Source organism: Cibotium barometz, chromosome 19 (genome assembly GCF_041138505.1).
Source record: "Cibotium barometz isolate CiBa-2024 chromosome 19, ASM4113850v1, whole genome shotgun sequence".
NCBI lineage: Eukaryota > Viridiplantae > Streptophyta > Polypodiopsida > Cyatheales > Cibotiaceae > Cibotium > Cibotium barometz.
In genome coordinates, this window is record NC_141064.1 from 11450822 (window position 1) to 11464593 (window position 13772).

A 13772-nucleotide genomic window follows, 5' to 3' on the forward strand; every position below is an offset into this window, starting at 1 on the left:
ACTACCACTTCGTCAGAGAGAAGGTCTTGGCAGGAGATCTTGACCTTGTTTATGTCAGCACAGAGGATCAGGTAGCTGACATCTTCACCAAAGCATTGGGTACAGAGAAGCTCCGCAGCTTCAGGGTTTCGCTTGGTGTACATGAGATGGAGTTGAGCTTGAGGGGGAGTGTTAAGATATCGAGCTCGTCTAGTGAGGCGGTGGCCACTGATGACCCGCCTGGGAGATAGGCCCCACACTTACACCACTGGCATGGTTGGTGAGATCATGGGAGATATGCGGCCAGTGGGATGACAGGCTGTGTGACAGCCATTCTAGAGACTGGCATAGTTATAGCGCCAGCTCATTTAGTCGGGTTCACACTATAGAGAACCCGTGTATGTATTGTTTGAGTACCTTTCATATTATGAGTACTCTTATCTTGTATATGGTGTGTTGAGTGTTGAGTAGAGAAGAAGTAGATTTCAGCCTCTCACCTTGTGTGTTCTCTATTAGGGTTTTGTGAGTGTGTGTGTGTGCTTGCAAGAGCTCAAGCTCTCTTCCCCCCTGCATCTTTTCAGATCTTAAGTAATAAAAGATCTCACCTTAAAAAACTCGCGTACGATGATGGGCTAAATGTAGCTGCGGGTGGCTATCCTGCAGAGAAACCTGCCACCACTGCGCACAAACACGAGTGGAAGGAGGCAAAGAAACGAGCAGAGGGTGGCATGAAGAGCAGGCAGCATGTGGAGGCACGACGGATCTAGATGGAGACCATTGGATCTTCGCATTTCGGATCTGGCGGCGTCGAGTCATGGGAGGGAGAGTTCGTAAGTATCTTGCCACTTTATTTGATTGTTTACTTAATTCATTGATTCTATGATTGTTTTAATCTTACAAATTGTGTTGATTATGATACAGCGCGACGGGTTATGGGGAGGAAGCCCACAACCCACGATACTGCGTATGCTCGTCAGCATAGCAGACGTGACACGTGGGCCATCTTCAGAGCCAAGGGACGAATTACGGACGTGCAGTTTGAGATGGCCATGAGACCATATGGTCGACAGGTACTTGAAAACTCTAAACGAATGATTTTGGTTTATTGAATTACACATATATACTTATATACTATATATTACTTGAACAGGCACAAGCTGCTGATGATCCACCTGCCGCCACTATAGAGAGTGGACGTGAGCACTACTCATCGGACATTCCGACCGATGTGAGCTCATCTGAGCATGGAGGGAGCACTGAGTCATCATCTGGGTCTGAGTAGTACTCAGACTTGTAGTATCACATTCCATATTGAGGATGTGGTTGTATATATTTTTTTGTAAACTGAAGCCATGGGCTACTTCGACATATGGACTCCCTTGTATATATGTGTGAAATTTTGATAATAATATTGAATCGTGAATCGATAGTATTGCATTCATGTCTGTCTTGAATCGTGTATTAACAATGTATGCATTCATGTCATTCTTGTCTTAATCTTCCTTGTGGATATGTTCTTCGTGGATGGTCCAATGCACAAAAAAAAAAAATCCAGAGAGTGTTATTGGGTGCTGGAATGCTGGAACAGCATTCAGGTACCAAATAGCACTCTCTGGATTTTTTTTTGGCTCTCTGTTCGCGTGTATAAACGCGTCAGAAGAACTGCAAAAAGTCACGTATATATACGCGGATAATCTATAAAACACGTGTGTATAAACACGTCAAATCTGAGAAATATGCGTGTATAAGCGCATCTAAAGTCACAAAACGCGTGAATAGACGCGTGTATAAGCGCATCTAAAGTCACAAAACGCGTGAATAGACGCTTGTATCAGCACGTCTAAATGCAGCTGAACTGACAGAACGCATGTATATGCCCGTGTATCAGCGCATCTGAATAGTCCTATATACACGCGCTTTTACACGCATGTCTCTGGCCGCGATGATACACGCGTTGATACACGGGCCCGCTACTTTTTTTCACAAGTCATTTTTAGCAGCTAGGAGCACGGGTATGAGCCCGATCCCTTGTAGTGTTTGGATGTAAAGTGGTTTAAGCACGTGGTGGAAAGAGGCCCTAATGCAACAATCAAACGCCATGCAAGTGGCTTTGTAACTATTAACTCGACAAAGTTTTGGCAAAGTAAGAAGGACACACTAGTACTACCGTAACAATGTGAACAGGTACTGTACACACATATAAAAGTACTCAATTTTAAATATTTGATACCTCCGATGCAAGGAAAATAACATGATTGTATTTGTGTTTGAATTAGGTTGTCTACTATCAACCAATGGTGGATAATAACAGATGGTGGCATGTCATACCTATTATGCCACGTTCCAAAGTGATGTATAGTACATTTACGAATATGGAGCGTATGGAGGATGATCATGACTATGGAGGTGATGATGACCATGATACGAGAGAGGAGGATGATCATGAGATAGGAGATACAAATATTGAGGAGGAGACGAGCCTACCATTGGTGATGCTGATTTCGATGAGCACATGAGTAGCACAAGTAGTAGTGGGTTGAATGTATTTGTAGATCTAAACATTTGTTTGGATTTTGAAGTAGATAGTTTGGCAAGGGTTGATCTCATTGAGGATGAGATTGAACCGTAGCCCATCATTGATATTGGCTAAACTATTTTACATATTGTCTCATTCTCCTCACCTCACTTATTTTTTGTATATGTGGGTTTGCAAAAAAGCATTGATGTTTTTGTTAAAATTATGTGCTTTGGTAATCATGGGTAATTTTTGGAAAGCAGTGATATACATTTACCAGCCTACACCAAAATCTCACTTTTGGTACTCTCTGTTTTGCATCTAAATACGTGTCTAATTCTCAGTGTAGACGCACTAATAGACGCCCTAATACACGCATAAATAGACGCACTGCTAGACGCAGTGTTAGATTCTCACTGTAGACGCCCTAATTGATGCGTCAATACACGCGCAAATACACGCGCTATTAGATGTGCTGTTAGACGTGCCCGTAATTTCTCTATTCAAGCAACACCTATAGACGCGCCCACTATTTTGTGCATCTATCAGGCGCGTCTATAGTTGCTTTGTGTTGTTGTGAGAGACATGCCCGAGTTGGTTCTAAAGTTGATCTTATCAACAACAAAGTTTTCAACTTATGTGATGATTCATCTATTCAAAATGGAGTGATTATATCTTGTGCATATGGCCTAAAGGAAGATGATAAGAGGCACTTCAACTTATGCCTCAACAATGGGATTGTGCTTGAAAAGATCTATGCATCCCAACATAGGATCATGCTTATGTATAGTGGTTAATTAGTAGTATCACCGTTTTTCACGTAACTAATCAACGAAGATATTTTTGGAAGCTTTAAATGCTTCTCTTGTAATGGAAGTACTCATTAGTTGATTTCATTTCTCATACGTTGGAATCCATGAGTAAAAATTCAAATTGTCTCTTTTGTCTATAATCATCTCTTGCATTTCAAGAATACAATCAGACTTGTAATATTTTGTGTAGTATAAGCTATGGTGTTGTTAAAGTTATGGTGTCTCGTAATGTCATTTGTTCACGAAAAGAGCTCAAATGTGGTTACTTGTCAATTATGTCAATTAAAGGGTAGATGTAGTATAGAATTGATGGGTATAAGAGGCCACTAACAACTCCCAACAGTTTTCATGGAGGTTTGAGCATGTCCTGTTTTGGCAGCATGCCCAAAACTAGAAATTATAAGTTTCCCAAATAGGCAATTTTTGCCCAATTTATGCTCATGCAAGCCCCACAAGACGACATTGACGATGCTAGGGGATGCAAGATCATGAAAGAAAGTTGCAATGCAATAGCATGCATCAAAAATGCTGATTTGAAAACATTTATGCCTTGTTTAAGTGGATGCATAAACGGTGTCCTATAGAGGAATTTTTTTCACAGCTCAGCAGGATTCCAAGGTGGTTGACACTTAGCTTAGGATATGTAGGATGGAAGGCATGCTACCCAATATACTTAAGGTTGTTTAGGGTCACACCCTTGTGGGTGTGCTACCTTATATGGATGAGAGAAGCCTAGGAAATTTTTGGGCTAAAGATCTACTGGTGTGTGGAATCAGAGACGACGTAGGCAAAAGAGCATTGCACAATCTCGTCAAAGTAGTTCAGAGCTTTCTTCGCTTGACCTTCTTATGCATATTGACACAAGATTCTAGGAAGGCAGTAGTCCTCAAGCACTTGTCATGCCTCTGAAACAGCATCGCACTTGTCCACAAGAGCATTGCCCACAGCACAATATTGTTGCATACATGGTCACTAAGGCATCCCATGTTGCATACATGGTCATTAAAGCATTTGACCACATTTCAGTTCTATTAATGCAGTCGATGTGATTACATTGCTGCTCTTATGCATGCTAAGTAACAATTGTGACTTCCCAAGCTCACCACATTGCATCTCTTCAAAGCAGTCTAATGCATGGTTGGCATGACATTCTTGTGCATATCCTACAATCAATGCATTCCAAAAGACAACATCCAACGAAGGTAGCCCATCGAGCCCATGTCATGCCTCCGCATTTGGCATACATGTCTACCAATGTTGTTCTCTCTAGCAACCCCTACCTTGCAATCTCATCATGAATATGTTTCCCCTGGTCAGCAGCTTGGCACATGTTGTCAAGGATGCCATAACACTGCACTGTAAAGCAACCAACTGCTTGCTTGGCATGACCTTGTGCATATCCTCCTGTAACAATCAGTGCACTCCAAGAGACAACATCTTGAGAAGGCAGCCTATCAAGCACTTGTCATGCATTTGAAATAGGACTACACTTGGCATAGATGTCCACTAGATCATTGCCCAGCACACAACAACCCCTGCCTTTGCAATCGCATCATGGATATGTTTCCCTAGTCAGCGGCTCCAATTGTGGCACATGTTGTCTTTTCGAGATGTCAAGTGCATATTCTGCCTCTTGCAATCGCATCATGGATATGTTTCCCCTAGTCAACGGCTCCAATCATGGCACATGTTGTCAAGGATGCTTTCTCGTGCATATTTTGTAATCAGTCCACTCCAAGAGACAACATTTCAAGAAGGCAGCCCTAAAACAGTCCCTTAAGCACTTTTCATGCCTTTGAAATAGCACCGCACTTGGCATACATGTCCACAAGAGCATTGCACAACAGAAGATTGTTTCCTTGTTGCTGCACAATCACGCCATAGTTTTGGATCCCCCTCTTCTCAACAGCTCCAATCATGGCACATGTTTTCAAGATGCAGGTGTAGGTTATTGCGCCTAGAAGGATGCCCTCATGTTGCATCTGTTCAGCTAGTGCATTCCAAGACATAACATCCCGAAAGCATCTCTCAAAGCAGTCAATTGCTTATTTGGCACGACCTCCTTGTGCATATCCTCCAGTCTAAGAGACAACATTCCATGAAGGCTGCCCATTGAGAAGCACTTTTTACCACGTACGAACGATGGATCTGTTGACTCGTATACAATGGTTATTGAAATGCCCTTTTCAAAATGTTCTATCCTAAGAGATTGTGGTGAGCAGTTCGAGGCGAGCAAAGCACAAACGTTTGAGGCGAGCAAAGCATGAACATTTGGATTATGTTACTTAACCACACACGATTATGTTGCTTACCCACATATGATCATAGTCCAAATTACCACACACGAACAATGGATCTATTGTATTCAAAGAGATTGGTATAATCAATTCAAGGAGAGCAAAGCACAAACCATGGATTATGTTACAAAACCACACATAATTATGTTGCTTTGATCATAGTCCAAAGCAACTGTTGCGTATCACCATACTCGAAAAATCATTTTACAAGGCATCCATAAGACAATGAATGTGAAAAACATCAAAACGACTAGTGTACCATTCTCATCATTTAGATACATAACAAAATATCACACTTGATGTAGCAAAAGATACCCCAAAACATCTTAAAAATGAGGTAGAAATATAAAACTGATCATAGAATGTCATTACAAAAGTGGGCATGTATTGGGATGACTAACAAGAAACTATCATTACAAATATATCGCATATTTGTTTAGAATGTCATTACATTAAGTATTAAAAGGGCCATATTTCATCCCAAAATGTAGCTCCAAAATGTATCAGATATACTACTCTAAAACTAAATTGCTGGTCCAAAAAAGAGAGTGCTATCCAAAAAGCGTTATGAACGCAATGCACCGCCCACAAAATGCTAACTACTCCAAAACTGAACTGATGGCTAAAAATCAGAGAGCTGATCCAAAAAGTGTCGAATGTGTATGCTGCTCACAACATAACATGCCACATTCTGTACCAAAACTGCATAGCTGTCCACAAAATGATATGGAACATGCTTCTGCAAAACTGAATTGATGGGTGGCTGAAAAAAAGAGTTGAGATACAAAAAGTGTGGAATGCGTGCGCCACCAAAAGTGTCGAATAAGATAACATGCACCAAAAGTGCATGGCTGCCCGCAAAATGAAATGGCAGGTGCTACACCAAAAATGAATTTATGGCTGAAAGAAAGAGAGCTGGTCCAAAGAGTGTTGAATACGTTGATCCAAAAAGAGAGCTTTTTCACGATTCACCTAAGCATTTCATGCACCATTGGTGTAGCTCCATTCTCAACTTGCACATATCTTCGTGGTCAAACCAATCCTTTGTAAGCTACAAACATTTGCCAACAAGCCAAGGCTATAAAATAAGATTGAGCTTCGAATACCTTACTCAATTAGGCCACGCTAAGCTTGTTAGACTTACCCATGTCTTGCTTATGCCGTCTTGAGGTATGCCGGCAATGAGATACCTCACAAATGCCATCACATATAAAAGCCGCAATCTGTGGAGTTGGGCTGCCTTGGTACCTATCCCAATATTACACATAAAGATTGTATAGCATGTAAACACTAATACAATTAGCCCCGTCACAATTAGCATGTATGGACACACATATTTAAGCATTGTTGCACCAAAAAAACAAGTAAGAAAACTAGGCTTCACCTTAACAATCTTTACATCTATCTCTTGTGCAGGATCATAAAGAGCAGCTTGGATAGTTGACTCAGCCACATGTGGCGCCAAGCACTTAAGAGCACTGCATAAAATACAAAGTTTAGATTGTGTTATCGTCTGTGCATCGGTTTTGTGGCATGCATATTCGCAAAGACACTAGTTTTACCTGTGCAAGCTTTCCAAACACTCCTTTGGGTTCGGAAGCCCCAATGAGTCCAAGTACAGTAGATAATGTTTCTTCCCACGTAAGCAAGGAACCCTTTTGTCCTTATTGACATACAAAACGAAGAGAGACCAATGGTTCCTATTACACACAAACATAAATGAAATTCAGCCAAGAAATTTAGCTATGTGCATCAAATAATGAAATTCAGCTAAGAAGTATTCCATTGCCATAAACACACCTGCAAATGATAGGAAAGAAACATAACTCAGCAAAGAAGCTCGAGAGGTGTGAGAAACGCTGCTCCAATGTCATGCAATACCACATGGAGTCAACGAACAATACCTTCTCCAAAATGGTGCATGGCAACATATTTTCCATCCATCTAGATGCATCAAAGGGGGAAACTCAAAGCTCATCCATATAACGTGAAGAATTAGAACACATGGCAAGTCTATCAAACTTGCATTCCAAATAGATTCAGTGTTCTAGTCAAGGCCTCTTCAAACATGGCTCATCTATTGCTACGTATAGCCTTTCACTCAAGGGCGGATCCATCTACAAGGTTTTTGGTCTTGTGTGTGACGACAATCCTCTCGTGAGCCCAGAAATCAAAGGCCAACAGAGCGACGCCCGAACGGAGGTAAATGCTGCGCTCTTCAAGAAGATGTCCGATGACCCAACCCTTGCTGATTTCTTCCGGGAAAAAATCCTTGTCAAAGGTGCCACCATACGACTACCTCACCTCGAGGTTGCTGAGCAGCCCACCAAGAAATTTCTTCCCCGTAAGCTTACCCAGAACTTCCTCCTAACCCACAATACCTTGCTGCCTCTCCTCAACAACTTCGACATTCCACACGGCTCTGGTCTCAACCTGCAGGTTCACACCACCATGTTTCGCTGCCTAGCCCCACCCATGAAAGGCAAATCGAAACGATGTGTCTCATCACTAGAAGAGCTGACGGATTTCATTGCCGCCGCAACCATCGGTTTTCTGATCAGCTCACAATTGTCCCTCCGCAAGATCAATCCGATTCAATGGAGACTGGCAAGCTCCGGGACGTGCAGTCTCTCATCAATACGTCTGCTGAAGCCAACATTACAACGCCTTTGACTTGCCATGACAACATGTATCCTTTCCAAGTGTATTATTGTCATGCAATACAAGGCACCAACGTCTACAAGCTCACGATTCAGCTGCCCAACGGTCGGGTCATCGACAAGGTGGCTACGTGCCATATGGACACTAGCCAGAGTGTCGGGGCCATGCATCCAGCGTTCGCAATGCTTCACACGCGTCCCTCGTCGGGGAGAGCGAAGCTTGCCATTACATTGTCAAACATGATCTCCTCTTCATCCCTGTTGCCAGAGAGAATCGTACACACTTGCATTATTCCAATGTATAGCTTTCCTTTAGTTTCTTGGTAAAACATAACGTAGTAGTCTTGTATGGATGTTCGGTTCTTTTGCTTTTGCTTTCCTTGGTAAAATACAAAGGCCGTGCTTGAGAAGGGCATGGTGTTAACTACTTCAAGGCGTTTCTTTTCTGGTAAATTGACACACTCATATCATGGACATTTCTTTTCTGGTAAATAGACACACTTATATCGTTGTTTTGATACGATTTGTTGTTTTTAAGAATCCACGATTTTGGTTACATCTTCCTTTTGTTTATGAAATTCTTTCATATTTTAGTCTTCAACGACCAGCACCTAGATGAGGTGGTAAGGTTTCATGCTTTAGTTTTTGATCATTTGTCCTTGAGGTGGCTGCATTGGAAAATTTCTTGATTACAAATTAAATGAAATTTTACATCCTATTTTTTTGAGTAGTTTTGTATTTTCATTCAAAACTAATACAAGTACCCCTTACATACGTCAAACCTTGGAATGAACGCATCATTTTGAAGACCCAAAAAACATTAAGAATCGTGTGAACAACATGATAATAAATAAAAATATGGACGTGCATCAATATGTGTGTGTGGGGATCTCATGAGTGTGTATATATGGTATCAATATTGTAATCTCATCAAAGAACTTATCATAAAACCTCTAAATTTTATTTTACACAATTTTATTTTATGTTTAAATTTGGGTGATGCACTTAGATAGCTATTAGTATCAACAACGAGCACAAGACATATAAAGAGAGCCACAAAGGAGAAGAGCACAGACAAGCAACAAGACATATGAGGAGAGACACAAAAGAAAAGAGCACAAGCATACAAAACAAGCAATAGTGGGAGTGGAAAACTTACCTTGCCTCTAAGCTTAGGTCTCTTGAAGCCATCCAAACTTACAGATACATTGGATGGTAAGGTGGATTGCTTCGTAACTTTTTAAGCACTACTTTATACTATATTTTAGTATTTTTTATAGAGAAACAACCAAGTGCTTTTCATACATATTAAGTCTTGAAATAATGTAAAGCACTTAAATTTTTCTCTTGTGATGCATGGAGATATGCTTAAAGCAATTTAAAGCAGTGTCTAGCACACTGCTGTTTGTACCACCTTATACTGCATTTACCCTATAGTCGGCTCTTCTCCTTCAAGCAATCTCTGGGGGGGAGGGGGGGTCTATCTAAAAGATCAATTTAAAACTTCACATTTTATCTCCATTTTATGTGATGGTCATGTAGTGGCCAAATCTTTTTGTGTTTCAGTGTTTATAGCTAATAGTGGATATTGACCAAAACCTTTGTGTTTGTCTATAGTAGCTAGCAGTGGATAGTGGATAAATCTTTGTGTTTAAGTGTCTATAGCTACTAGTGAATATTAACTAAATCTTTGTGTTTAAGTGTCTACAGCAAAAAAGGGTAAAATTATGGATGGTACTAAAGCTAGTAGTGGATAGTAGAAAAGAGGAGAAAATAGTGGATGGTTACAAAGCTACATAAGTATCTAGAGCCCCACAAAATAAAATAATGGATACTAGAGAAAGAGAAAAATCATTGATGGTGCATAAAGATGTGAAAGAGATAGAAGCTAGGAAAAAGGGATGTGGCATAAAGACATGAAAGGCATGGATGAATATATGTATGAAGACATGAAAAGGATGGACGTTAGGAAGATTAAATGTTACATCATAGATGTGAAAGGGGGAAAACATGGAAAATTTTGGAGGTTGGAAAGGAAACATAGAAGTGATGAATATTTAGAAAAGAAGAGATAAGAAATGTAAAAGTGATGAATATTTACAAAAGAAGGAACTGGGGGGGATTCACCTAAAAATATGTAAGTGTAGCATGTCAGTTCATCAGGAGAGGTATATTAATTCCAAAAAAATATGGGATTGGATTTACAGGAGGGGCTTTTTAAACCAATTTTGTAAAAAAGATGTCAGCTTATGAAGAAAAAAGAGTAATTTTATTCATAAAAGTATGTAAGTGCAAGGGTTTTTTTAAATTCTCCTTGAACGAACATGATACATAAAATTTCTTAGAGGTGAACCCCCTTAGAGAAAGAAAGAAGAGGATGCTATGAAAGTTTCTATTCGGTATTTTTTATTTCAAACCACATCCAATTTGAAGATCTCTACAAAAATCATATAGAGTGTGTCATTGAAGGTGTCCATAAAATAATATTTCTATGAAATTGTGTACCACACAAAGCGAAAAGGTATGTTGTCAGTAACACACACACACACACACACCCACCCCCCCCAAACACACACATATAGCAGATGTAGCTACTGCCGTTCTGCTTACACTCCATTACAAGTAATTATACGCTAACCCTTGCACTAGTACGACCTCCATGGACACCGAATTATAATTAGCTCTAGCTCTGTATGCTAAAATTATGGATGGTACTAAAGCTAGTAGTGGATAGTAGAAAAGAGGAGAAAATAGTGGATGGTTACAAAGCTACATAAGTATCTAGAGCCCCACAAAATACAATAATGGATACTAGAGAAAGAGGAAAATCATTGATGGTGCATAAAGATGTGAAAGAGATAGAAGCTAGGAAAAAGGGATGTGGCATAAAGACATAAAAGGCATGGATGAATATATGTATGAAGACATGAAAAGGATGGACGTTAGGAAGATTAAATGTTGCATCATAGATGTGAAAGGGAAAAAACATGGAAAATTATGGAGGTTGGAAAGGAAACATAGAAGTGATGAATATTCAGAAAAGAAGAGATAAGAAATATAAAAGTGAGGAATATTTACAAAAGAAGGAACTGGGGGGATTCACCTAAAAATATGTAAGTGTAGCATGTGAGTTCATAATGAGAGGTATATTAATTCAAAAAAAATACGAGATTAGATTTATACAGGAGGGGCTTTTTAAACCAATTTTGTAAAAAAGTCCGTCAGCTTATGAAGAAAAAAGAGTCATTTTATTCATAAAAGTATGTAAGTGCAAGGGTTTTTTTAAATTCTCCTTGAACTAACATGATACATAAAATTTCTTAGAGATGAACCCCCTTAGAGAAAGAAAGAAGAGGATGTTATGAAAGTTTCTATTTGGTATTTGCTTTTATTTCAAACCACATCCAATTTGAAGATCTCTACAAAAATATTATAGAGTGTGTCATTGAAGGTGTGTCCATAAAATAATATTTCTATGAAATTGTGTACCACACAAAGCGAAAAGGTATGTTGTCAGTAACACACACACACCCCCACACGCCCCCGCCACACCTACACCCCCCAAACACACACATGTAGCAGATGTAGCTACTGCCGTTCTGCTTACACTCCATTACAAGCTATTATACGCTAACCCTTACACTAGTACAAGCTCCATGGACACCGAATTATAATTAGCTCTAGGTCTGCATACTTTTTTGGACTTGTGTAGCCAGGTTAACCGTGTGATCTAGGCTACTCGATCGTGCGATGGCGCACATCTCCATACTCGGCCTCTTCATGATCACCGGCATGCTGCTTGTGCGGCTTACATTAGTAAGGATCAATCTGTGTCGTAATTAATGATTGACGTAATTAGCGAAACTAGTGCTAATTAGACCGCATGAATATCTGTTCCTATCTGCTCCCTTACACAGGGCCGCGCCCCGGCCGTCAGCTCAACGGCAGCTGAACTAGAAGAGGTGAACCATTGGAAGAAGACTTTCCCAGGAGTGGACATCCCCACGACCTTGGCCAGCCAACGATCCTCGCTCACAGCAGCCGACGTCGACCGTTCCGCAAAGCAGATCATAGAGGGACGTTCACTCAAGGGCGGATCCTTCTGCAAGGTTGCTGGTCTTGTGTGCGGTGACAATCCTCTCGTGAGCCCAGAAATCACAGGCCACCAGAGCTACGCCCGAACGGAGGTAAATGCTGCGCTCTTCAAGAAGATGTCCGACGACCCCACCCTTGCTGATTTCTTCCGGGAAAAAATCCTTGTCAAAGGCGCCACCATACGACTACCTCACCTGGAGGTTGCTGAGCAGCCCACCAGGAAATTTCTTCCCCGTAAGCTTACCCAGAACTTCCTCCTCACCCACAATACCTTGCCGGCTCTTCTCAACAACTTCGACGTTCCACACGGCTCCGCTCTCAACCTGCAGGTTCACACCACCATGTTCCGCTGCCTAGCCCCGCCCATGAAAGGCGAATCGAAACGATGTGTCTCATCACTAGAAGAGCTGACGGATTTCATTGCCGCAACCATCGGTTCTGATCAGCTCACGATTGTCCCTCCGCAAGATCAATCCGGTTCAATGGAGACTGGCAAGCTCCTGGACGTGCAGTCTCTCATCAATACGTCTGCTGCAGCCAACATTACAGCGCCCATGACTTGCCATGACAACATGTATCCTTTCCAAGTGTATTATTGTCACGCAATACAAGGCACCAAGGTCTACAAGCTCACGATTCAGCTGCCCAACGGTCGGGTCATCGACAAGGTGGCTACGTGCCATATGGACACTAGCCAGTGGCCGGCCATGCATCCAGCGTTCGCAGTGCTTCACACGCGTCCCGGGGAGAGCGAAGCTTGCCATTACATTGTCAAACATGATCTCCTCTTCATCCCTGCGGCCAAATAGAATCGCACACACTTGCATTATTCCAATGTACAGCTTTCCTTTAGTTTCTTGGTAAAACACAACGTAGTAGTCTTGAACAAAGCTACATAAGTATCTAGAGCCCCACAAAATAAATAATGGATACTAGTATTGTATGGATGTTCGGTTCTTTTGCTTTTGCTTTCCTTGGTAAAATACAAAGGCCGTGCTTGAGAAGGGCATGGTGTTAACTACGTCAAGGCGTTTCTTTTCTGGTAATTGACACACTCATGTCATGGACATTTCCTTTCCTGGTAAATTGACACACTTATATCGTTGTTTTGATACGATTTGTTGTTTTTAAGAATCCACGATTTTGGTTACATCTTCCTTTTGAATGAGCTGCCTTTTGTTTATGAAATTCTTTCATATTTTAGTCTTCAACGACCCGCACCTAGATGAGGTGGTAAGGGTTTCATTCTTTAGTTTTTGATCATTTGTCCTTGAGGTGGCTGCATTGGAAAATTTCTTGATTACAAATTAAATGAAATTTCACATCCTATTTCTTTGAGTAGTTTTGTATTTTCATTCAAAACTAATACAAGTACCCCTTACATACGTCAAATCTTGGAATGAACGCATCATTT

The 13772-nt window shown here is 40.9% G+C and overlaps 1 protein-coding gene across 1 annotated transcript; it reads left to right on the forward strand.

Annotated features, from left to right (window-relative positions):
• The first annotated feature begins 11879 nt into the window (after nt 1-11879).
• On the forward strand, nt 11880-13385 carry LOC147628228 (BURP domain-containing protein 16-like). Its single transcript, XM_086814117.1, has 2 exons — nt 11880-12079; nt 12181-13385. Exons 1-2 carry the CDS (start codon nt 12014-12016, stop codon nt 13165-13167), a joined length of 1053 nt encoding a protein of 350 aa, XP_086670243.1. The 5' UTR covers nt 11880-12013; the 3' UTR covers nt 13168-13385.
• Nucleotides 13386-13772: the final 387 nt, after the last annotated feature.